This window comes from Thermobia domestica, chromosome 18 (genome assembly GCF_964235325.1).
Source record: "Thermobia domestica chromosome 18, izTheDome1.hap1.1, whole genome shotgun sequence".
NCBI lineage: Eukaryota > Metazoa > Arthropoda > Insecta > Zygentoma > Lepismatidae > Thermobia > Thermobia domestica.
The window spans coordinates 21,627,474-21,654,752 of NC_137471.1; the positions used below are offsets into that span (position 1 = coordinate 21,627,474).

Sequence of the window (27,279 nt, forward strand, 5' to 3'; positions counted from 1 at the left end):
AAAAAAAGTCGTGATGAGCACAGCTTTAGCGGTAAGTAGAAGCACAAGCTCGAAATTTGAATTGAGAGATTTTAAATATTTGGCCTTCGATTTGACCTTGATGTGAGAAATCGGGACCAGCAACAATCCATTTCTTATTTGATAGGCTAATATCTAAATTTTCTTAAAAAAAAAAAAAAAAAAAAAGTCCGGTTTAACTGATAATTTTAGTGGTTTTCACAAGACTGAAGTAGGTTTCTTTTCGCAACCTGTATGTATTAATGCAAAGTGGAAGCTTTCAATATGAGTGGAAAAATTAACATGCTTGTGATCATGGCTATCGCTCGAGCCAAATTATTAACTAAATAAACCTTAGAGAGCTACGGGGACAAGAGTGAGTACAACATTAAAACACGTTCAGAAAGGTTTAGTGGGGTGTGTGTGATGTCAGACAATATATATGTGCATAGTTATTGTCGGTAGATTTATTAAATTAATAAATCTCTCATTTATTACAGGTCACACACACACACACACACACACACACACACACACATATATATATATATATATATATATATATATATATATATATATATATATATAGATATATATATATATATATATAGGGGTAAGGCATTTATTGTCTCATTTTGAAATTTGAACCTTCAGACTATGTCCTTTGGCCTAATTTTATCCCCCCCAATATAGATTATCTAATTCGCACACTGGTCATAGAGAATGATATTTTGCAAATTTTTGCGAGAAACGGAACAAGGTGCAGATAAAAAGACTTACTTTTACATGTAGGAACAATCACAGCTTTCCTTCCCACTCCATCTCTTCATTCTTTTTAAGTCCGTTCTGGCAATGCTCTTGGAGCATTCTCAACTGGTTATTTATGCGACTGTAGCAATGCATAGTGAGCAAACGGATGATCTTACCTTATTACTCTTGTCAGAGTTAAGATCCGCATATATTTTTATTACTTATATATTCCTCTTTTGATGTCAGAATAAATATTGTATAAATTTTACAGAACTTTGCATCCATAAAATAGGATTGTACCCTCATTTTCGTCCCCTAACATACAAGAAAACCCTTCATAATTTACAGATACTTTGATTTCTTGTAACCTGTACATTGTAATTTTTTTTCTTTCTTTCTAGCTATATTGATCAAGGACGTAACCCACAATTGTACACGAAGGACTGCATAGAGAAGGCCCTGGCTAAGAATGAGCAGGTGAAGGGGAAGATTGACGCCTACAGAAAGTTCAAAGCCCACATGCTGGTGGAATTGACGAGTGTTTTCCCGAATGAACTGGCCAAGTATCGAGCTATTCGTGGCGATGAACGTCCCTTAAGCAACTGAGAACTTGTCAAATAAGTGGAAGTGTGGTGGAATTGATTTCAATTATTATTATTATTTTTAAAACAACTGCATTTTGTATCAAAAAATTTCTATTGGTGTTGTAAAAGATATTTTGTATTGGTGGCGTGTAAGATTTCAAGGACAAGATCAGCTCCATTTTGTGTAATGGCGTTTGTGTAAATAACTTTTTTTTTCTCCTCTTCCTTGTTAGCATGTTGTTGAAGGAAAAGACACAAGAACAGTATCAGTTCATAGTAATTAGGACTTAAATAAGAAAATGGTTTCGGTATATAAAATACATTGATTAACATTGTAATGACCCTCCATAGTTAACTGAAATTGTATAGTGTGTGTGCTAAAAGATGATGATGAAATGTTATTTATGAAAAATTAAAATAAATTGTAAAAACTTTTTCTCTCTGTCTCTCTCTCTCAAAGAAAAAATAATCATAACATTCTAAGTTGTAAAATAGTGATGTCCTTTCCCTTGAGATAAATGTGTTTGTTAGAAATAAATTCCTTAAAAGCAGAGATATAATATACAATTTAAGAGTGTACATTTTTCATATACAGTGCATACGGAGAAATTAAATGTCGACTAAAAGCAGGGAATTCGTATTACTATTCGGTTCAAAATCTCTTTTCGTCGCGAATTCTGTCGAGGAATTTGAAGCTTAAAATATACAAAACGATAATCATGCCTGTTGTTCTGTAAGGTTGCAAAACATGGTCACTTACACTGAGGGAAGAACATAGACTGAAGTATTTGAGAACAAGATCCTGAGACGAATATTCGGACCCAAGAGGAACGGGAATGGGGAATGGTGGAAACTTCATAACGAGGAACTACATAATTTATACGGTTTACCCAACATTGTTAGGGTCGTCAAGTCTAGGAGGCTTAGGTGGGCGGGTCATGTAGCTAGGATGGAAGAAAGTAGAAACGCTTTCAAAGTCTTAACTGGAAGACCAATCGGAAAACGACCATTAGGAAGACCTAGGCGCAGATAGGAGGACAATATTAAGATGGATCTTTCAGAGATTGGAATAGAAAGTAGAAACTGGATGCAGTTAGCTAAGGATGGAAGTCAGTGGAGAGCTTTTGTGAACGCGGCATTGAACCTCCGGGTTCCATAGGCCATAGAGTTAGTTAGTTGGTTAGTGCATAAATAAGTAAATACGAAGATCATCCAGAGAATCAAGACCATTTAGTTATACAAAATGAAAAACATAATATTTATTTTTTAAAAAAGAAAACAATTCTGTTATATACTTGAAACTTCCTTCTCTTCTCTACATAATCACCACCTTCATTTGTCGTTTCTGTTCACGAACTTCAGAATTCCTATGTTACACTATACTGCCGCCAGTGGTCACTGCATTCTCCAATTCTTCATCACTTTCAGAACGTTTATCGCCCAGAAATCCTTTCAACTTAGGGAAAAGGTGGAAATCATTAGGAGTAAGGTCCGCGCTATAAGGTAAGATGATCATCAAAAATTTCCCATCCGATTTGATCCAGCAATTCTTGAGTTATAGCAGTATGTGGACGGGCATTGTGAAGAAGCACAATTCCTCCAGAAAGCATTCCTTGCCTTTTGTTTTGAATGGCTCCGTAGTTTTCTTAGTCCCACAATAACGATTTGCATTGAGCGACAAATGAAGGTGGTGGTTAGGTAGAGAAGTGAAAGCTTCAGGTATGTAAGATTTTTTAAAAAAAAATAAAATATTGTATATTTTTCATTTTGTGTAATTAAATGGTCTTTATTTTTTGGATAACCTTCGTAAGTAGTCTGTTACGGTAAAATAAAAGCTACAACTGCATCAGACTGGTAATGAACGTCATAGTTTTTATAACGTCTCAAAAATTCATTTCATTTGATTTTCTCAAAAACTGCGCATGATAATTTATCCTGAAGTGTGCCATTTTCTTCAGTTCAATATGATGTATCCATTGAGACATGACTTATCTTTGAACACCATTTTAGTTGATCATACTTTTAAATTGTATGTCATTCACCATAATGTAAACTGTCCTCTTGCTCTTGGTATAATTTAAAACTTTATTAGTGTATACATCAATATCAGTGGGATTTTAACAGGTGGCATAGTTATTATACAACATCGTTTTTTAAGTTTACAAAAAAATCGTTTGTGTGAATTTTTTTCGAAAACTGCGCCTCAGGATTGATACCCATCCACATCATTTTCTTCATCTCTACCGATCAGTGTATCTGTCATTTTCGGACATAACAATATTTTAGACTTTTTAAAATGGGCTCTGTACTATTAACAACCAACCAATAATGGGCACGGTAGCTCATTAATGGGGGTACTGACTTCCGGTACAAGGGTTCTCTGGTTCGATTTTCGATAATGAGAGTTTTGTGGCGGGCAGCATCGTGTCAGGGGTTTTCTCGTGGTTCTCCTACATTCTCATTCTACCATATTTTTTTACGAACACTTACTTTCAATCATCCATCTCCTTTAGCCTAAAGACTACAATTGCAGGACGTAAAATGGAATGTTTAATTTCATTTCAGAAACAATCAATGATATGAAGCTTTTAATTTACGTTTTTATTCCATTTTTGAACAAAATCTAAAAAAAAAAAGTTAAGTGAAAACGTTAAAGCTGTTCTAAGTTTTATAAACATTAAGAGACCTTATCACTGCGAAATTAAAATACCGCTAATTTTGCAGTAATTATGAGATATCTTAAAATAGATAAAAGATAACCGAAATGTAAAACAAGAACGCCCTAGACAATATTATTTTGCGTGAGGTACCGTTATCACAAGTCACCTAGTAGTTTCCCGTTTGCAGCCATTTAGAAACGCGAAAATAAATGCCGATTTTCAAAATGGCTGGAAATCAGAAGCAGATAAGTGAATCGTGATAACGGTATCTCATGTAAAATAATATTGTCTAGGGAGCTCTTGTTCCACTTTTCGATTATTTTTTATCTATTTAAAGATATCACATAATTACTGTAAAATTAGCTGTATTTTAATTTCGCCGTGAGCGTGACCAACAAGAAAATCGTGGATCGAAGAATATCTGAATGTAAAGGGGACTCAAGTTAGCCACCCAAAAATGGTCTTGTCCCTTCTGTCTTAGTGTTCTGGTACGGGCCTGGATAGCACAGGACATTATTAGAACAGATTGCAGGCAATATGGATATTACTCAGACGAAATAGCTTGGAAAATCAGATGAATTGGGAGTGATATCTGGGTAAATTAATATGGACATCCATGGATACTATTCAATGCAAGTAGCTTGTAAAATTGTAACTCAACACAGCACACCATAATATTGGGATACGTTGCACGCAATCATTGTGTGGTGTAGAGACAAAACCTTTAAGTGTTAGTAGTTCAGTACAGTATTACTTAGTCATAATATGTGCCGATACCTTGTACAATGGAGCGTGAGTACCCAGGGCTCAATTAACCAGTAAGCAAAATAATCACGTACTTAGGGCATCAAGAAAAACGGAGCACCGCAGAAATAGCCGAATTTACGAAGGTCCATGGGCAACAAATGGTGCGGACATGTCCATTACGCAGTGCTGTTATTCTAAATTTTAACAGCCGGTTCTGTATGGTCTGATATTGTAAGGATCCCCACATCATATAGTGAGCACATGTTTACAAGCAACATGTGCTATTGTTTATAAGCAGCAGACTATACACAAACCAGGAAAACAACACGATAAGAACCGAAAGAGAACTAACCACCAGAAGAGGGTCTATAAAAGTGGAACCAAAGAAGACGGAGGCATCAGTTCACCACTGATCGCTATTTAATAATAGCTCTGGAGGTCGCATTGGGCGAAGGGGCTCTACCTTCCCTAAAATCACTGGAGGCTGTCATGAGCCGAGGAGGTTACCTAAGGACCATAACCTGAAGTCGCTACAAGGCATCCCGGTGGCTGCCCTGAGTGAAGGGGTTCCAGTATAAAACATTACTTCCTTCACCTCTGGACATAAGGAGGAATAAGATACATCTACTTTGTAGACACTAAGACTATTTTGTATTTTGTAAAATAGATGAAGGGCTAGGATCTCGGGTTATCATTGCCTCTACCTAAACAAACTAATTACATAGTGGAGCGGAAGTTTTATACGGGAACCCCTTCGCTCATGGCATCCACCGGGGTGTTTTGTAGCGACTTCAGGTTATGGTCCTTAGGTAACCTCCTCAGATCGTGGCAGCCTTGTGAGGTATAGTTTGTATTGAGGAATCCACTTTGCTTCAAAGCAGCCTCCAGGGATGTTAGGATAGGTAGAGCCCCTTCGTCCAATGCGACCTCCAGAACTGTTATTGGTTAGCGATCAGTGGTCAACTGATGCCTCTATCTTCTTTGGTTCCACTTTTATAGGCCCTCTCCAGGTGGCTAGTTTTCTTTCGGTTCTTTTGTTTTCCTGGTTTGTGTATTGTTTGCTGCTTATAAACAATAGCACAAGTTTTACAATTATAACATGTGCTTAAAGAAGTAATACACACTGGAAGGTGGTGATCCTTACAATACAGGGTTCCTGCTGGTCCGGGAAGATCAGGGGAAAAAAATTGAATCAAGGAAAGTCAGGGAAATTTTATAAAATATATTTTTTCTAACAATAGTACACCAATTTCAGCTTAGCCAAGCATTAATGATCACAGTATGAGACGTTGCTCATTTTTTTATGGATCGTAAGTGGAATGTACGTATGAACAATTGAGTATTATTTATCTCTGTAGAATAAATGTTCTCATATATAAATATTCACCGTTATTTATTCCTTATTTATATGCCAACGTCATCCGACACCTGTCATCAAAGTCAGGGAATTTCCTACCAAAGGTCAGGGAAATAGATTTTTCCAGATCAGTAGAAACCCTGCAATATATAATAAGAGCACTCGAAGTGCAGACCTCCAGAATGGTTACGAAACTGAAGGGTGAAATCCCCCCCCCCCCCACACACACACACACTCATAGTCTAAATAAAAGCCTTAAAAGGAGAAACTTATTTGCAGTCTGTGAAATTTGTAAACTCTCTCTACAACATCAGTTGAAAAAACGCACACTTATACAGGATATTTGTCAAAAACAACCTTCTTGGCGGAAGTAATAATAATAGTAATGATAATGATTGATAATAGTAAGGAATGTAAATCTGATCAAAGACTTTGCAACTTAGAAAATGGAGAAAAGATTTCAAATATAAAGTGAAAGTATACAAAAATAAACTTTATTTTCCATCTTATTGTAAGCTTTGTTTAGCTTCTGTAAGTCAAGTTTTATTTTGGGAATTATTATTGTTCATATTTTGAATTACATAAAACAAATATACACACGCCCAGCGGCGCAAATCTGTCTTCAACATCCGGGGGGACGTGCAAGACCGTTCCCATATTTTTTAAGCGATATTCAAAATATTTATGAAGTTGAAAAACAATGCTGTGGAGGATGAGGGGAGCAGAGTTGTCTTCAACATCGGGAGGCGGGAAGATTTGAGGGTTATTCTGTGGGGAGATCAATTTAATCTCATTTTCCTTTGTGGCAATCGGACAAAAATCATCACATTTCTCCCCAAAACAGTACATTTCAAATCGGATTATTGCGGGTACAGTTCCTCCCCAGTCCCAGGGGACATGTCCCCTCCAGTGCACACATCTATATATATGGAGATACCAAAATCTTTCAAGTGCTCAGGGCTTCTGAGCGCCTTTATCCGGCCCAGTGACTACCATAGTCAAAAGTAGATAGCTCAATTGCTGTGGAAGAAGGGCTCAGCTCAATTGCTGTGTTTCTGATATTCACATCAACCTCAGCGCTATTTACGATAATCTACATTCTTGTCACTCAAATATTGACATTACGAGAGTGGCCATCTTTCTATCTCAAAAGAGTGAGCCACGATACAGTCCTACACTGAATGTGTGTAATATACAGTGTGTTTCAAAACAACACCGACAATGTTTGGGAAGTGATTCATGACACCAAGATAAGACGAAAAGTATAGACCAACCTGGGTGTACAAATGCTTCCTTTCGGAGTTATAGGCTGCCGAAAACATGAAAAAAAAGAACTTTAAAGGTCCATAGCACCAAACCTATGGGACCTACCGTAGTCAGGTCAAGATATCACTTAGGAACTAGTATGTGCCCCATCCAAATATCCAAGTTTCATGATCCTGCAGTACTTCCGCAACAATTTTTCTAGAGGTAGTTGGTGAGTACTTCAAATTATATGCCTGTAGCCAAAATCCCCCTACAAAAATTGTTGCGTGAGTACCTTAGGATTGAGAAACATGTATTTTTGGATAACGCACATATTAATTCCTAAGTGAAGTGTTAACTCGACTACGGTAGGTCGGCTTTTGGAGCTATGAACCTTTAACCCCTTCGGGATCCTATGGTACAATTTGTACCATATGCACTTTTCATGGTACATTGCGTTATTTCTCTTCTATTTGAGCTTTTTCGTCCGTTTTTTTTTTGTTTGTTTTTTTGTTTTTTTCAAGTTTAGAGGCCTTGCAGAAGACATTACGTATGGTTTCAGACCGTCCTGCGTCCAGACATAGGAGGTGATGACGTCATAAGTCAAAAATTTCTTTTCTCATTTTCTAAGCCTATGTTCAATATTTTTTGGCGGGCTTATTTTTCTACGTAGAAGATTGAAATTTTGCACAAACATTCAGTCCACGGAGTAGTATGTACCAGATTTTTTGTTCCGATGTCAGTGCTAAAACAGGGGGGAACCAGAGGGGCAAAGTGGTAAAAATAGGGATTTTTAACCCCAAAAATCCCGTTTTTCGTCATTTTCCCGCCTTACATACATGATAGGACCACGTGAGTCATACCGTCTGAAAGGCAGTTCCATTCTGAAGAGAACGACGGTCGAATTATTATTCTAGGGTAATTAGGGCCGTCTCAGTGAATTTTTATCCAAATATACTTCTGTATAGGGTAAAAGTGGGGCATGGTAGGGAAATTTTTTCTGGCGCGCCTATTTTTTCACGTAGAAGATTGAAATTTTGCACAAACATTCAGTCCACCGAGTAGTATTTACCAGAAGTTTTTTTCCGATTTCTGCGTAAAAACAGGGGGGTCCAGAGGGGCAAAAATTGAAAAAAGGGAAAATTTGCCCCCAAAAGTCCATTTTTTCAGGAATTTCCCGCCTTAGATACATGATGGAGACATGTGAATGGTACTGCCTGAAAGACAGTTCTATTCTGAAGAGAATGATTGACGGATTATAGTCCTAGGGTAATTAGGGATGTCTCAGGATTTTTTTCCCCTGAGATCATAGTGTTTTATGGTACTTTGGGGCATTGTGGGAATTTTTGATAAAAAATATCCCGCCCTTACTATTCAAGATAGAAACTTGAAATTTGGCACACACATTTAGTATACCAAGTACTATTTATCAGATTTTTTTTTGATGGCTACGATTACACAGGAGGGGTCCAGGGGAAGCCAAAGTTCGAGAAAAAAATTTTCCCTCCGAAATTTTCACTTTGACATTTTTCCCCGCTTCTGGTATATGGTATGAGCATGCAAGTGGTACCATTCGAAAGCCAGCTCTATTTTGAAGAGAATGAGGTATGAACCATGATCCTAGGATAAATAGTGACGATACAGTAGCTGCTTGACTGAAAGTCTAAAAAATAGCCCAAAAAGCCAGGATCCGGAAAGGGTTAAAGTTCATTTTTTCATGTTTTCGTCAACCTATAACTCCGAAAGGAAGCATTTGTGTACCCAAGTTGGTCTATACTTTTTGTCTTATCTTGGTGTCAGGAATCACCTACAAAACGTTGTCGGTGTTGTTTTAAAACACCTTGTATGTATTTTTTCACAAGGAACAGACTCATATCAAGAAAGGGGTGATGTAGAAGTAACTTCTCTGTCGCATGGAACAGTTCATACAATATATTAGACGTTTAAGTTGAAAACAGCATGCATACACGACAAATAATACGAACCTTGATCTTTGAATGCCAATAGGATGAAGTGTTAGTATGAACCTTACTTTTTTTTTCTCATCTGACAATGGTGGACTGACTATCATATAGCTGAATTGTAGCAAACCTAAAGAATGAAACAATGCTAGATATAGGCTAAAGAGATTCTTTTAGTAGCACCCGGGTATGCAGCGCCGAAAGTTGATATGTTAACCATATAGCAATTTTTATCTCCATTGGAATACCTGTTTCAGTGAATTCTTGCTCCATTCTATTGTTTAAGTTGAGGAACCTCTCCGTGAAATAAAATGTTCAACATTTGGCGTACTTCGAACTTATCTATTATATAAATGTCGGCTTACTGGCAAAGAAATTGTCAACTGCAAGCTGCAAGCATCAGAATGCTGCAAATGGCGTGATTGATCACGTTGAACAGTTTATCATATTGTAAGGATCCTCACATCATGACAAAAGCACATCCCCACACCACATCACAAAAGCATCCCCACATCACAAGACATTTTTTTACTGAAATGAACCCACGACTCATTTTTGTTTTATTTACCTTTTGTGTGCTGTTTTGTTTATGTAATGTAGTGAATCTGTTTGATGCTTCAGTTATAATTTCACGTTCGCATCGTATATGGAGTAAGAAAATTTTGTCTTAAAATGGGCCCCCTCGAACGGCGGGAAGTTTTCCTGGGGGCACTTGCTCTCCACAAGTTACGGCCCTGAAGGTGGAGTAAAACAATGTGCCATTAAAAAAAACTACTGAAGTGAAAGTCAAGCAATTGATGATAACTAGCCCGGATTTCCATGCACAAACAAACCCCAACATATGCATGCAAATATGCACGAAAAAATATCAAAAATATGGATTTTAAAAAATTAACATATACACTAACAAAATAAAATGTCAGTTTCTCACAAAAATATCTTATCTTAATTATCTCTGTTGCAATGAACTATTAATATTTCTTAGGTTTTCTTCTGTCAACCCTCTGCGTTTATCAGTAAGAAACGTTTTGTAGGTCGTTCTACATCAGCAGGTCACTGGTTCATATGAAAAAACACCAAAGGTCTTCCTGTGTTACGTTCTCTTCCAATTCCATGTTCTCACCATTAAGTATATTTGCAATGGCACAGATTGTTTTGTACCCGGGATTTTTGCCTAATACTTTGCAAAGTTTATCTTATGCTATTTTCGCAAGACCGTGAGTTGTTTCAGTGGACAAAGTCTGCGATAATTCACCCAAGGAGAGTGAATGCTGCAAAACATTCTTACGGAATTCCAACTGTCTGATAATTTCAGGTATTCTCGAGAGGTGGTTGTATATGTACTTAATTTTGTTCTCAATGTCACTTGTAGAAAAACATTTTTTAGACACATGTAAACAGAAGCTGCATCATCGGGACTTAGTGAGTTTACAACTGTCTTTACTTGATTTAAGAGTCTTCAGCCCGGCGAAATTAAAATACCGCTAATTTTACAGTAATTATGTGATATCTTCAAATACATAAAAGATAATTGAAATATGGAACAAGAGCGCCCTAGACAATATTATTTTGCGTGAGGTACCGTTATCACAAGTCACCTAGTGGCTTTATGTTTTCAGCTGTTTAGAAAAGCGAAAATAAATGCCGATTTTCAAAATGGCTCGAAATCGAAAGCAGATAAGTGTGCCGTGATAACGGTTTCTCATGTAAAATGATATTGTCTAGGGCGCTTTTGTTCCACATTTCGATTATCTTTTATCTATTTGAAGATATCACATAATTAATGTAAAATTAGCGGTATTTTGATTTCGCCGGGATGAAGACTCTTAAGTTAACTTCATAATATAGCACAGCTTCTAGCCACGAGCTCCACTGGTTGAGAAGGTACTGGAAAATTTTTCGCAACTTCGCGAAAGATACGTATACGCGATGGATCTTTCACAAATACTTTCTTTAAATTTGATACTTAAGCGCGTCTACTGCTAGATATTAGCATCTGATTGTTTTTGCTACGCAATCGAGACCGTGTGCAAGCCAAGTCAGGTGGACTAATTTAGGATATGATACAACACTATCTTCTGTTAAACTATACAACATTTTATTCTACATCTGCGTTTACAAAGTGAGTCAGTTCACTTTAAATATAACCTACTTTCTTGTGATATACTCTGAAATATGCTAGTATGCAGCAATAAAATTCGGAAATATGCAGTATCCTGCAAAGTTTACGAAATATGCATACACATCGAAATTCACTCAAAATATGCACTTATATGCACCAACACACGTCTCAAACGAATCCTTGCAAATTCGTCGGAAAGAAGAAAACATTTTCCATGCGTTTCTACATGTTACTATAAACATGCATTTTCATATAAATCTGGGCTGTAATGATAACACTTCATAACGACGTAATTTACATCCTCTTAATGATTTATGAAGATAATACTTTTTGCCATTTCTATGTTTGAATTTTGATATTTAGTGGTTTATTATGGATTCTAAAGTCGGAACTATTTTCTGTAGGTACCTCCCCTATATTAAAAGTGTCCCGAAACCTGTTTAACTGGGTTAGGTTCGGTTTAAGGTTCAAACCGAATGTGTTGGTTTATTTCAGAAACCGAACCGGAATTTGGTTCGGTTCGGTTCGGTTTGAAAACACACACTAACTAGATTGACACTTTTCAGAATATTCTTACATATTTTGGAAAAGTTCCGAAAGATGTAATGATTTCTTTTTAGGTTAAGTAATTGTGGATCGGCTGTTTCACTTTTGAACGAATTTACAATTTCCCATGCTTTTCTGCTAATATTTTTGAGAGAACACGTTAATGATTAATAGAAAATAGAACCGTTTTCGATTCTGTTAAACGTTTCAAACCGGTTCATATTACAAACCGCAACTGAGGTTTACGAGACTCCTCGAACCGTCCAGCTCTATCTTATATGTTCCATTTCAGTTGCTGTAGCCAAACAAGTACCAATGGACCACGTGCTTTTGTTTTGATTGAGATCACTAATACTGAACACGGTTTACAAAGATTATGACTGGTCCTCGTACATTAACAAAGCATTTCGAGTTCTTCACAATATTAATCTTATATCTATCTATATCTATATATCATCAGGAGCACAGTCCTTCATTTTGGTAACACCACTGAGGTTGAAGAGAATCAGCCCTAACTCCTCTGTTGACCATTCTTTCCCTGTGAAACATCATCCTATACCTAGCAGATTTCCAGTCAGTATCTGGATTACTCCACGCCCTCTCTGCAAACGCAGCCGTACGCGGCCACAGTTTTCCTTCTGCAGCGAACTCATCGGCCATTTCAGACCACAACACACTCTCTACACCAATAACATTTTGCCGTGCAATAGTAGAGTTTACACCAAAATTATTTAGTATTTTATACGGATTATTGTTGTAGACGATTTGCCACGGATGAAATCCGTAACCACTATAAGAAGTTCCTTTCCAATTACCAAATCCGTGATCCATGTACCAAGTGTTTTTAGTTGAGAAAATGACTTTGTATCCTTTGTTTACAAGATCTGCTGCCAAAGCGTCACTATCTTCAATCCACATTTGGATTATATAACGACTCTTGTTCAAGTAAGTCTCAACAACATCTGCACCAGTTAAATCACTTGTCCACAAAATAACAGGAATCGAAAATGAGTGATTGTTGGCTTCGTCCAAAGCTTGCAGTGCTTTGTTTTGGAATATTGACCAAGCATCTAGGAAATCTTTCTTCGTTCGCCCTAAGCCAATGTCACTCATCCACTGTACGACTTCTGTACTTGTGTTCCAACAATTAACAAACACTTCATCGCCTCCCATATGAAAAACACTCGTGTTAAACGTTTCTAGAAAATCTTTATACAATTCTTGCAGAACTAGGTATACATTTTCGTTACCTGGATTTAGTTGTCCACACGGAGGTTCAATACAATACTGTGACCATGGTTCATGATTTACACAAACCGCCAGTTTCCCTAAATTTGCTATCTCTCCCCACTGCCATCCGTTACCCGCGTGTGCTGGGGCATCTAATTCTGGTATAATTCTCACACCGCGGACGCGTGCGTATTCAATTAATTCTTGTATTTCCGTTGGTGAGTACGTTTGGTCTGTAGAATAGGCACCCCATTGACTCATCTGAGGAACCCTTTTGGACACAAAGGGGAAGCTTTGAGCGTCAGTTAAATGCCAATGGAAAAAGTTTAACTTATTTGTTGCCATAACATCTAAAACCTTTCTAATAAAATTTATACTGTAAAAATTCCTGGATGTATCTAATAGGACTCCTCGGAAAGGAAACACGGGTTTATCCTGGAGTTCTGCTTCGGCTATGATGACATGGGTTTGTGCTACAGAGTCCCATGTGACTAGTTGACTTAGCGTTTCCAAACCATGTCGAGCACCGAAAAAAGTCTGCGATCCAATAGAGGCAGTTACTGATTCATCTCTTGAAACCACTGTTAAATTATAACTCTCGTCTGTTTCCCAAGCCATAGCTTCTAATGAAGAGTTTATATTTAATTGTACACGTAAAGGTTTCAAACTTTGCTGTGTACAATTTGTTTGTTCGGTCATGCCAAGTAAATACCCTCGAAATATCTCCACAGCTTGTTGAACATAGCTTCTCTCCTCTTCTGGAACATTTTCGTATTCGAATGTTACAGTCTGAGGATCAATCGGGACAATATTTGTTGACAAATCAACTTTTCCGGTGGGGACAGGCCACAAAACTCCATTAGACGCACACGTTAAGCGACACCTCTCAAGAGATTGAATGTTTGTGTCATTTCCCGCTCTTTCTTTCTGACACTTTTGGTTGTTGCATCTCCATGTCCATTGAATATCAACCCTAAAACAAAGAGAATTTCTTATTAGTACAGAATAATTACATTAGTACAGAATAATTTCTTATTAGTACATTGAACAATTCAAGCAATCGTCGTAATCGTGGATCGACTTAAATCGAAGTTTATAGTAGTTACAGAAATCACACACCTAATGTGCTAATGGTCTAGCATCCCCGTAACAACGGGAAAATCAAAGACCTATTTTTCAAAACTAGTAGTCTTACAATGCTAGTGTTAAAGCTTTCAAAATCAGACATTTTACAGTTGTATAATATCATAAAATTATGACAAATTAGGAGTCTTAGCATTAATATTTAGAAATATAACTTGTACTATCATTGTAACGGGGCAGGATTTCTGTAGGCAGAGCAGGCTTTAGCGTAGAGCGGCAAATTTTATTATTTTGGGGGGGGGGGATAGGAAAATGTATATAAAACAAAACTTGTTTACTTATTTATTTTTTAGTACTGATATATTAGTAAATTAACCATATTTTGATATCTACAAGTAATAAATTGTCGGTGTATTTTTTTTTATTGAGTATATAAATAATACTAAACAAAAATTGAATATTGATCCGATAGATCACTATATGTTTTGAGTTCGGTATCTCACGCCTAGAATTAAATGCAGGCCAGGTCGAGCGAAAAGAAAATTGATTTTGACATTAAGAATGTAACCGATGTGGCAACTACATAGGAAGCCAGGATTTAAAAATCTGTGAGGTACTCTCACAGTTCACGACCGGAGGATCTAGGAGTTTGGAATACAACTTAAGCTTAGCGGGTGATTCTACTCCGGATTATTTTTAATTGACCCTTTTGAAAATGGAGTTTTAGGTAGGTATTTTTAAATAAAAATGGAATTCTTTCATGTTTGTTTTCTGTTATATTCTTTTTCCCACAGTGAAAAACGTATTCTTGATTAAGAGTATGGCTCCATAACCATGGAGGTTGTAGAATTCTAAGGATCTATCCTCTGATTTAAATTCTGGTCGTGCCATTTGAACGTCAACCATTTGTGACATAAGACGTGTGAACAATCTTAGCTGAAAATAGTACTAAGAAACGCTCATTTAATTTGTCAAATTAAAAAATTCTCAGCGCCATAATTCCGGAATTTTATGTGTTTAATACATTCCTGATAAGTATGCACAAACATCTCCCCTCCCCTCTCCGACCTATGAAATAGCAAACCCTAATATAATTTAAGAAATACGTGAAATACTAGAATTTCACTCTTTGTTCTCTCTTTAGTTTTCCATTCTTGTTTCTTATTTTCATTTCTCTTTTTTATTTTTCTTCCCTCCTTTCTGTGTGGGTGCTGAGCATCTTCTCTAAAGAAAATCTGGGGAGGGAGTTGGAATACTGTGCTTCATAAAATTCACAAAACAAGTAAAACTATTCAAAGTGGATCTACAGGTGTTTTGATGGTACGAGATCTGTGTGGGTCACTTGAAAACTATTTCAATTAACAAAGAAACAGCTTTGAATTCTTGGAAACAGTGGCAATGGATTTAACAAAAACTGCTATGTACGAAAAGCATGCTAAAAGGCAGTCTACAAAGAAAGTTTGACATGATGAAGTTCAAGACAGAAAGGGAGGAAGTGGGTAAAGATCGGTCATTTTACACTCTATAATACTCCCAAAAATAAGTGTTCCTAAAAGGCAGTATATCGTATGAATGAAGCTCAAGCATTAAACGTTACATCTATGTGAGATGCATATGAAATATATTGTAGCAAGAACTTCAAGCATTAAACGTTACATCTATGTAAGATGGATATGATATATATTGTAGCAAGAACTTCAAGCATTAAACGTTACATCTACGTAACATCCATACGAAATATATTGTAGCAATAACTTCAAGCATTAAACGTTATATACGTAAGATGCATATGAAATATATTGTAGCAAGAACTTCAAGCATTAAACGTTACAGCTAAGTAAGATCCATATGAAATATAGTGTAGCATAAACTTCAAGCATTAAACGTTACATCTATGTAAGATGGATATGAAATATATTGTAGCAAGAACTTCAAGCATTAAACGTTACAGCTAAGTAAGATCCGTATGAAATATATTTTAGCAAGAACTTCAAGCATTAAACGTTACATTACGTAAGATCCGTATGAAATATATTTTAGCAAGAACTTCAAGCATTAAACGTTACATCTATGTAAGATCTATATGAAATGTATTCTAACACGAACTTCAAGTATTAAACGTTACATCTATATAAGATACATATTGTAGCAAGAACTTCAAGCATTAAACGTTACATCTATGTAAGATCTATATGAAATGTATTCTAGCACGAACTTCAAGGATTAAATGTTACATCTATGTAAGATATATATATGCAGCAAGAACTTCAAGGATTAAACGTTACAGCTAAGTAAGATCCACATGAAATAAGTGTAGCATAAACTTCAAGCATTAAACGTTACATCTATGTAAGATGGATATGAAATATATTGTAGCAAGAACTTCAAGCATTAAACGTTACATCTACGTAACATCCATACGAAATATATTGTAGCAAGAACTTCAAGCATTAAACGTTATATACGTAAGATGCATATGAAATATATTGTAGCAAGAACTTCAAACATTAAACGTTACATCTAAGTTAGAGGAATATGAAACATATTGTAGCAAGAACTTCAAGCATTAAACGTTACATCTATGTAAGATGGATATGAGATATATTGTAGCAAGAACTTCAAGCATTAAACGTTACATCTATATAGGATCCATATGCAACATTGCAGCAAGAACTTTAAAGAATAAATGTTACAACTATATAAGATACATATTATATATATTGTAGCAAGAACTTCAAGGATTAAACGGTGTGTCTATGTAAAGTGCAAATGAAATATATTGTAGCAAGAACTTCAAGGATTAAATGTTAAATCTGTTTAAGATACATATGAAATATATTGCGGTAAGGTCTTCAAGGTTTATATGTTACATCTATGTAAGATCTATGTGAAATATAATGCAGCAAGGACTTGAAGCATTAAACGTTACATCTATGTAAGATACATATGAAATATAATGCAGGAATGACTTGAAGGATTAAGTGTTACATCTATGTAAGATGCATATGAAATATATTGTAGAAAGAACTTCAAGGATTAAACGTTAAATCTATGTAAGATCTATATGAAACATATTGTAGTAAGAACTTCAAGCAATAAACGTTACATCTATGTAAGATCTATTTGAAATATATTTTAGCAAGAACTTCAAGCATTACACGTTACATCTATGTAAAATCTATATGAAATGTATTCTAGCATGAACTTCAAGTATTAAACGTTACATCTATGTAAGATACATATTGTAGCAAGAACTTCGAGGATTAAACTTTACATATATGTAAGATCTATATGAAATATAATGCAGCAAGGACTTGAAGCATCAAACATTTCATCTATGTAAGATGGATATGAAATATATTGTGGCAAGAAGTTCAAGCATTAAACGTTACATCTATGTAAGATACATATGAAATATAATGAAGGAAGGACTTGAAGGATTAAGTGTCACATCTATGTAAGATGCATATGAAATATATTGTAGAAAGAACTTCAAGGATTAAACGTTAAATCTATGTAAGATCTATATGAAACATATTGTAGTAAGAACTTCAGGCAATAAACGTTACATCTATGTAAGATCCATTTGAAATATATTGTAGCAAGAACTTCAAGGATTAAACGTTACATGTATGTAAGATCCACTCCACATGAAATATATTTTAGCAAGAACTTGAAGCATTAAACGTTACATCTAAGTAAGAGGAATATAAAACATATTGTAGCAAGAACTTCAAGCATTAAACATTACATCTATGTAAGATGCACATGAGATATATTGTAGCAAGAACTTCTAGCATTAAACATTACATCTATGTAAGATCCACATGCAACATTGTAGCAAGAACTTCAAAGAATAAATGTTACAACTATATAAGATACATATTATATATATTGTAGCAAGAACTTCAAGGATTAAACGTTATGTCTATGTAAGGTGCATATGAAATATATTGTAGCAAGAACTTCAAGGATTAAACGTTAAATCTATTTAAGATACATATGAAATATATTGTGGTAAGGTCTTCAAGGTTTAAACGTTACATATATGTAAGATCTATGTGAAATATAATGCAGCAAGGACGTGAAGGGTTAAACGGTACATCTATGTAAGATGCATATGAAATATATATTGTAGAAAGAACTTCAAGGATTAAACGTTACAACTATGTAAGATCCATATGAAACATATTGTAGCAAGAAATTCAAGCATATTGTAGCGAGTCACAAAATACGCCACTGTTCTTCTAGTTTTGCCTAAAATTAGAGTATACCGGTACAAGTTTGCCAATAAGTATTAGCGTACTGTGGTTCATAAAGCGCTTCATACTGAAATTGTTGTTGCAAGTTCGGAAAAAAACGTCAACTGGTGGAATGTTAACAACCATGCTATACTTGAGGTGTTCTTTTCTTCTGACTAGCTACAATATTCTTCATACGTATTTTACAGAGACATAACGCGTTTAATGCTAGAACTTTAAATAATACGATATACTGGTTTTTTATGATACTTATACTTTTTTATAACTATGATAGGCTGAAGGGCCGTTCTTTACAACCTCCTTTTACTGAAAGAGTAATCACAAAAGAAAATAATCAGCAATCACAGCAGGTGTAGCAAGCACTGTAATTGAGATAATATGTTTATTTGCAATTCATTTTCATAAAAAATTACACATTGTGTAAATATTATTTGATTCTGTCTATTCTATTTTATTTTTCTAGTTACATCTAAGACAACTTTTACTAGGGAATTTTTTATAGGCGGCTTAAGGTCACAAAAAAGAACAAAATAAACCAGTTGACTTACGATCTTTTTGTTATTTAAATGGGACAAATAAACCATTTTCTTTTTTGTTTTGTAGTCTGCTTCATGATCTTGAGCCGTCTACAGAAAATCTTTGAACTATAGTTAAATTTCAGTCCTTACATTTAAAAATTAGATTTTCTCGTAGTTTAGTTTTAAAGTTTGCTATTCAGGCTTAAATTCCATAAATCTCGTTTTCAGATATTGGCAAAATTTTCCGAAAAGAAGCAATATATATATATATATATATTTTAAAAAAACTGTAGGGTTGGCAAATAGACTCTAGCTTATAGGTGGCAAAACTCTAAATCTAGTCTAGTCCTACATTGTAACGTTTCTGTTTCATATACTTTAATACATGTAAAAACCGAAGTGCAAGGCTAGTAGCTTTGAAAAATGGGTTGTTTCCAGGCCTATTTATAGCCCTTACCTAATCTGGAGTATTTATAAGGGGCAGCAGTGGATAGAGTATGAATGCAATTAGAGTATTTTTTTTTTAAACATGAGTCATGATCACTTTTCATTGTCTGTCTTGGATCTATGAAAATTAGAGCGAGCGGAAGTGTATACTACCAATATGATATAACAGCTCTTTTATAAACATGGATCGATAAGCATTGCATTTACAAAGACATGTGTCGGATGAGGAGGATTGCGTGCACTTCTGGTGCTATGTCTGATAAAATTTGGTACTATGTCTGTGGTAGTTCACTACCAGAACGGTCACCTGTACCAAATTGGTTTAAATGGAGCAGGCAGACGAAATGTTTTCTGGAAGAAGGTATCAATTTTTCAGTAGCAAAGTTGGCGAAAACATAGTAATTGGTAGTTCAACTTGGACGTTAGTTCCAGATGTGGTCAGAGTGACGGCTGCAGGATGGAAGGCAACTGTGAACCACCACTCTCCCCTAGTCTACCGACAGCAACAAGAGAACGTTATACAATGGTCTTTTGCAGGTCAAAATATAGTCTCGGTAACAAAATATCCCTGCATTCGAATCTCCGGGAGGGGAAGGACTATGGACGAGAGAGTAACAATGTGGGGAAAATAGGAGAGACAAGAAGACAAGAAGCAAGAACAAAAAGTTTAGAATAGGGACTTGGAACATACGTACTGTGTTACAAGGAGGAAAATTAGAAAATCTTAAAGAGGAAATGAAACAGAATAATCTAGACTTGGTAGGTATTTGTGAAGCTAGAATAAAAAAGGTAATGAGGAGTGGAAAAACGAGGGAATGTTTTCTCAGGTAATGAAAAAGATTGCCATAATAGTGTGGAAATAATTCTTGGTAAGCGGTTAAAAGAGAGGGTAGGGAAAGTAAACTTTTAATGATGATGATGTGAAGACGTAAATGAAAAAAAGGACCTAGTGATGATACAGACATACGCCCCGACCACTTCACTTACGACAGAAGAAGTAGAGGTAAATTATGAGAATATAGATGAATTATAGAGAATGCGTAATTCTCGTGAGATATTTCAATTCATTTGTGGGAGAAAAACAGGAAGGTAGAGTCACAGATAAATATGGTTTAGGCGAACGAAATGAAAGGGGACAGGGACTGGTCAATTTTTGTAGACAGAATTCACTAGTAATTAGGAACACGTGGTTCAATCAGAAGAAAAGAAGATGTACTTGAAAATTTTCAATAGCTGGCCAAAGATATCAGACTGTTATGATTCAGGACACGTATCGGAATAGCTTGAGGAACGCGAAAGCCCTTCCCGGGTCCATTTCCTCTGATTATAACCTTATGGTGGCCAAAGTGGATATTCAATTGAAAAATGTAGGCAGAAGAAGAGTAGGCAACAAGATGTTGAATACTGAAAAGTTGAAAAACGAGGAAGTAAGAAATCTTTTCGTTGAAAAATTCTAAGAAAAATACTCAAACGAGGAAAGTCTAGGTGCAGGTAGTAACAGACGACGGGGTCATAAACTTTCCATAAAGTAGGCTGCAGAAGAAGCAATAGGTTACAGCGAACATAACACTACTAAGAAACCATGGGTTACAGAACAGATATTGCTGAAAATGAGGGAAAGAAAGGCATGGGAAATAGACCTCACATTTTCTTTTGTAAAACTCTCCCTTGCTATGTATACTTTCCTTCGTAACTCGTTGCTTAACTTTCTGTACATCTTTCTACCCTCTTCTGTATCAACCTGTTTCCACATCTTCCTATGATCTATGCTGAAATCGAAAGATCTAGTGTTTTGAGTTGTTTTGTTTAAATTGTGTTACCCATTCATTTCACCCAGAGGGAGAGGACCAGTCATTGCTGCAGCAAATAGCCCTGAGGAAAGAAGGGTCCGCCATATAAACCGGGGACCCATACATATAAATTAATTCAATAGAGCCCGCTGCTATGGCTTCTGACCAGAGGATCAAGCTTCAATTGTTATATTTTCAAAACTGATGGGGAAGATTGGGAAGCAAGTAACAAATACTTTTCTGTGCCGAGGCCAACTTGCTGATTCGAGAGCCCCAAAATACTTTTCTCCGAAGACTTGTTATGGCACCACTCTTTTGCACAAGAAACAATGTATAAATTAAAAATTTACGAGTCTGGGATTTAGGGTTTAAGCAGACATTTGATCCTAAATATTAAAGATCTGAACCACTTCTCCTAATGTTCGTAGGTGATTCAGAAAGAAATGCCTCGAAGTCCACTACTTGGCCAATAGTATATTGCAAACATTCTGAACTGTTTATCATTAATGCACTAATGTTTAAGCAATAGAATGTCACTTGTTTCACTTTCCTATCTCTTCTCGTTCCAGAGTAATGGAGCAATCCATGGTATCCAGTAGTGGCATCCGGTTGAAACAGTGGCTGTCATTGAATTTCTGACTGCGAGATTCAGATGTCTAACCTGACACTCTAAAGAGACTGCAGGCCACAGTAAAGATCTAAACTTAAGGATCACCTTCAGGGCCAACGCTACAGTTGTGATGCGGAGGTGGAACAGGAGTTCGCCAGCAGCTACCGCAATTCTTCGCCAACTGCATGAAAAACCTTGTTTCGCGTTGGCTCAAGTGAGTTGCCCGTAATGGGGACTATGTTGAAAAATGATGCCACCATTTGTAGCTGACATTACAAGCCTTCCGCTGATACCTGTATCGCTGCTATCTCATCTGTCAAACACAAATAAAGGTATCGTCTTGGAGGCATTACTTTTTGAATAACCCTCGTAGCACACAAATAATACAGGGGTCCGAGAAGTCCTTCCCTGATTACAGAAATTGATAACTCAGGCTAGAAATACGATAGAAATATGAAACTGGTGTTGAATTGTTTACAAACTATAAAAGTTTTGGTCACATCAGTACACTTCCACATGAGCACCCTTGGTAGCACGTAGCACATCTAGGCGATATTCAATTTCCATCCACACATTAGCCAACATCACCGGAGGGATCGATGCAACGACTGTGGTTATTCGTTGCTGCAGGGTTTCAAGATCTGGTACACGTGTTCGGTAGACCTCATCCTTGACATAACCCCATAAAAAGAAGTCTAATGGGGTTATGTCAGGAGAGCGTGGAGGCCAAGCTGTTGGTCCATCACGACCAATCCATCGCCCAGGAAATGTCCTATCGAGCGAAACAGAACAAACCCAACACAGACAAAAACTTTTATAGTTTGTAAACAATTCAACACCAGTTTCATATTTCTATCTTATTTCTAGCCTGAGTTATCAATTTCTGTAATCAGGGAAGGACTTCTCGGACACCCTGTAAATTAAGTGAAAATATTGATTCCAAATGAATGGAATTGTGCATTAACCACAAGGAAACTATTTATTTTAGAGAAATGCAGGAGACGGCGATGAATTCTTACCGTAGTCGAGTAAAGTCAATATCCGCTTGTACTGGGGCGAACAAGAGAGCTGTTACCACAATTAGTCCTTGCAGGACTGGCTTCTGAAAGTAAAAGAAGACCATCGTTGAGTAAATCGTTCTACGTAATCCACAATTGGAGTCTGGCATAAAATAGTGTGGCAATGGAGCTCTCGGACTAATTTCATCAAGTGAAAAATATTACCTGCAAGAAGGTGATGCCCCTTCAGTTTATTACGTAGTTACCTGTTGTGGTGGACGTACAACTTCTCTCTAGGGTTGCCAAGTCGGAAAATAAAAGTACCAACATCCCTTCGAAATTCCCTATGATATAGGCCGAAGAGTGAAGTAACTTTGTTCGGACTCACCCATGGGAAGAAAATGTATTATTGTGGACAAAAATTGCATTAGCACCTGTATTCTGCATATCTCCAGTACTTTCACTAATAAGCTTAATAGATACATGGTGCTAAAAATGAGAAACTGAAGTTGTTGTGACATTTTATTGTATTTATCAGTAACTGACATTTCTTTAAAATTATCAAAACAGATGAACAAAAGTATATTAATCTATATATGACAATCTTTGATTTACAAAATGAAATTTACTTTTTGAACTTATACTTCAACTACAGGAAATTGCTTTAAGAAGTCCTTTTTCACTTTCAATAAATATAAAATATCTTACAAGTAAATTTCAAGTTTTCACAGATACAGTCCCTGTCATCTTTTTAAAATTATGTAAACATATAAACATGATATATTAATTGTTGATAGATGGTAAAAGATACGACACTTTTGGATTTAAAGAATGAAAGTTACTTTTTAAAATATTACTTCGAACTAGATGAAATTGCTTCTCACTAGATACAGATTTCAAAATACCGGTCATAAAATGTCTCGTAATAAGTTTGTACCGGTCTTAATCAAAGTAACAGCAATATTTCCGGCCAGGCTGGTTTAATACCGGTCAGTTGGCAACCTTACTTCTCTCGTTGATACAGCGACTGGAAGCTGTTGGAGAACTCATATGTTTCGGATACCCTTTAATTGTCTTTGAGCTGAAGTTCCAATCTCGGGCACAGGAGGTGACTACGTGGTAAGCTGAAAAGCATCGCGTTCTTGCACGTAATATTTTTCACTTGATAAAATTATTCTGATAACTTGGTTACATTATTTTATTCCAGACGTCAATTATGGAATACTTACAAACAACCACTTTTGATCGTGAGGATACAGACATTTTAAAATGATAAATTTTGTCAGAAACCTGTTAACCTAAAAGTGGGCGATTTCAAATCGGTTGACCCACATACGACATATGTATACAAAATATGAAGAAATCTGAAGATCTTTACAAAGAACAAACTTTGTCAAAATATTACGAAATATGAATATTTAAAATAGGCTATTTCTATTTAACATAACCATGAGACATAAGCTGCTTCTTTTCATTATCCTACGAGGTGTGATTCAAAACATATTTTATATTTGCCTCTCTCTAAGTATATATATATAGGCTATATCTTTTTTCTTATTTCTAGCCAGATCTAAATTTGGGTGGTTTAAGTGGAGATCGGAAGAGGAGTCAGACAAGGATGTAGTATGTCGCCCCAATTATTCAATATTTATAGTGAATGTTTAATGAAGAAAGCATCAATGGGAATTGAAGACTTTAAGATTGGAGGCCAGATCATTAACAAGATCAGGTACACAGATTGATACGGTTATTATAGGTAGAACCGAAGAAAAACTACAGGAGATGATTGACAAATTAATTGACACTGGGAAATTATATGGAGTGGAAATCAACATCAAAAAATCAAAAGTCATGTTCATGAGAATATCCCGTTGAAATGCGCCCTTACAGGTCAGAGTAGAACAAAGAGAACTTGAAGAGGTCGATCATTTCAAGTATCTGGGAAGTATTTTGACGAGAGATGCTTACTGCACCAAAGAGATCAGGTCAAGAATTGTCAAGGCCAAAGAAGGATTCAACAAGAAAAGGTAATTCTTAACTAGCAACCTTAATATTGGACTAAAGAAGTTTGTCAAGAGTTATATATGGAGTATTGGACTGTATGGTTCAGAGACTTGGACATTACGGAAGTTGGAGAAGAAATATTTAGAAAGTTTTGAAATATGGTGTTGGAGGAAGATGAAGAATATAAAATGGACAGAAAGTAACAAACAAAGACGTTTTAAAACGGGTAGGAGAGAAGAGGACACTTTTAGCCACCATCCTTCGTAGGAGAACAGTTGGATTAAACACATCTTGCGAAGAAATTATCTTCTTCATACCACCATGGAAGGAAAGAGGGAAGGAAAGTGAGGAATAGGATTAAAAAGAAGAACAGAAGTGATCGATGATTTGAAAAATAGAAGAAAATAATGGAAGTTAATAGAGGAAGCTGAAAATCGAGAAACATGAAGAAACATTTCCCGGTCCAAACTGAAATTAATAATAATAATAATAATAATAATAATAATAATAATAATAATAATAATAATAATAATAATAATAATAATAATAAAACTCATTAGTCCCAGGACTTGTCAAAAGGCAGAATACTTAATAATAAAATGTAGGCAACAAAACTCTAGAAACAATCCTGAAAACTTCAAATACTGGATAATTCAGTGGAGTAACTACTTACCATACTAAAGTAGTTTTCTTAACTATGAGACTAGGAGTTATACTCGAACTTTGACGCTAGTATGATTGTATCGAAATCCTTATAGTTCTAAGAAGTCGTCTTATTGGAGAAAGTTGTATTTTATCAGAGTTAGAAAACGAAACTGGTGTGAACAGATAAATCAGTTGAAATATATCGTAATCATTTTTTTGTTCTAAATCATTTTCGTGACATCTTGACATTATTTAATGAACAAATAATTTTATACTATCTCTTGCTCTCCGTTTTTTTCGTCAAGAGTCTTCTTTTGTAGGATAACTTCTGAACTACTAGCTATTTGTATAAATAAACAGTGAAATTAACAATGTATTTAGATAAGGAATTAGAACAATTCAATAATACAAGCATTTAAAGCGTGTTATGAACCTGTAATATGTGTTGTTTGGTATTTACTTTTATTTTAATTTTAAACTGATTTATTTTTGTCGTGTGAAGATAAGATGTTATTCTTCTTTCGTATATTTTGTTTAATTAGGTTAAGATGTTTATGTTCTTATTCTTATCTTGCGTACTTTATATATGTAGAACATCTCTTGGTTTGTTGACCTTCGCTGAGGAAATAAATAGGAAGTTTGTCGTTGTAGAAACACTCTTTCTGTTGCTTAATGTTGGAGACAGCTGCAGTGGTTCGGCTGAGATCAGGCACACAGCCAGAAATTTATTTCGGGAGGAGTCCAAAGCTTTTGAGAGTGTCAAAATTCAATTTGAGGACAAATTATATGAAAATTTATAAAATCACCCCTAAAATTTGACTAATTTATAGAAAAATCGGAAATTCGGAGAGAGTTCTGACCCCATGACCCACCCCTTGACTACGTCCCTGGCTGATATGTATCTGTAGTTCAGCACACGAATCGTTTGCGTCAGTCGAAACGAGGGCCGCGGTGACTAAGTGATAAGACGTTGATCTCTGTGCGTGGGGTCCCTCGTTCGATCCCAGCTCGTGCCAAATGAACTTTGTAGTGAACAAACCGTATACGTTGGTTTTCTCTGGTTTCTTCCATTTCCTCCTATTTTATTCATGTCACTCATTTCTAATCATCACCGTCTCCTTTAGCTTAGCCGGCATAATCGTGGGACGTAAGAATGAAAGATTTCATTTTTCTTCAGTGGAAGCAAACGCTATTGCAGAAGCCAGGCGCTCCCTCGCACCCAGATTTTTTTATTGAGAACGGTCCTAGCTTTGAAAGGGAAGAGGGAGATCCAACACTACAAGCCACTACTTCTATGCAGTGTTGAAAATATGATAAGTAATTGTAAAATATTTCCACATATATTTTCAGGGTGGAAAAATGATAGAACTAAACGGCGTGACAAACATCTTGGCATTTGAAGGCGGCACTCCAAGTTCCCGTTAAATGTTGCTAACAAATGAGAGTATTGCCACGTTTATTTTGTACACATTCACTTCAGTCTATTCCCTGCCACCTGATCGTGCTGTAGTTCGTCTGCTTAGCCAATTCATAGTCGCACCCCTTTATTACTTGGCAACGTCGCGTCAGAGCTTGCGTTTTATTTGTTTAGCTGAAATGCCAAGATGTTTGTCACAGACTTTAGATTGTTTTTATAACAGAAATAGTACAGATAAAGTGTAAAATCAAAATTTTCATGCTACATCAATCATTTCCCTGTTAAACAAGTATAGTTTTATTGAGA

At 35.9% G+C, this 27,279-nt stretch overlaps 2 protein-coding genes across 2 annotated transcripts in view; one reads left to right on the forward strand and one right to left on the reverse strand.

Annotated features, from left to right (window-relative positions):
- Positions 1–1,767, forward strand: part of MED10 (mediator complex subunit 10) — a 19,490-nt gene extending 17,723 nt beyond the window's left edge. Inside the window, exon 3 of the mRNA XM_081746225.1 lies at positions 1,149–1,767. Within this exon, the coding sequence (XP_081602351.1) occupies positions 1,149–1,353 (205 nt within the window). The 3' untranslated portion in view covers positions 1,354–1,767. The remainder of the gene's footprint in view (positions 1–1,148) is intronic.
- On the reverse strand, positions 1,567–25,718 carry LOC145675658 (chitooligosaccharidolytic beta-N-acetylglucosaminidase-like). Its single transcript, XM_081746224.1, has 3 exons — positions 25,585–25,718; positions 22,929–23,011; positions 1,567–14,172 (listed from the first exon to the last, which is right to left on the reverse strand). Exons 1-3 carry the CDS (start codon positions 25,585–25,587, stop codon positions 12,426–12,428), a joined length of 1,833 nt encoding a protein of 610 aa, XP_081602350.1. The 5' UTR covers positions 25,588–25,718; the 3' UTR covers positions 1,567–12,425.
- Between the last annotated feature and the right edge of the window lie 1,561 nt (positions 25,719–27,279).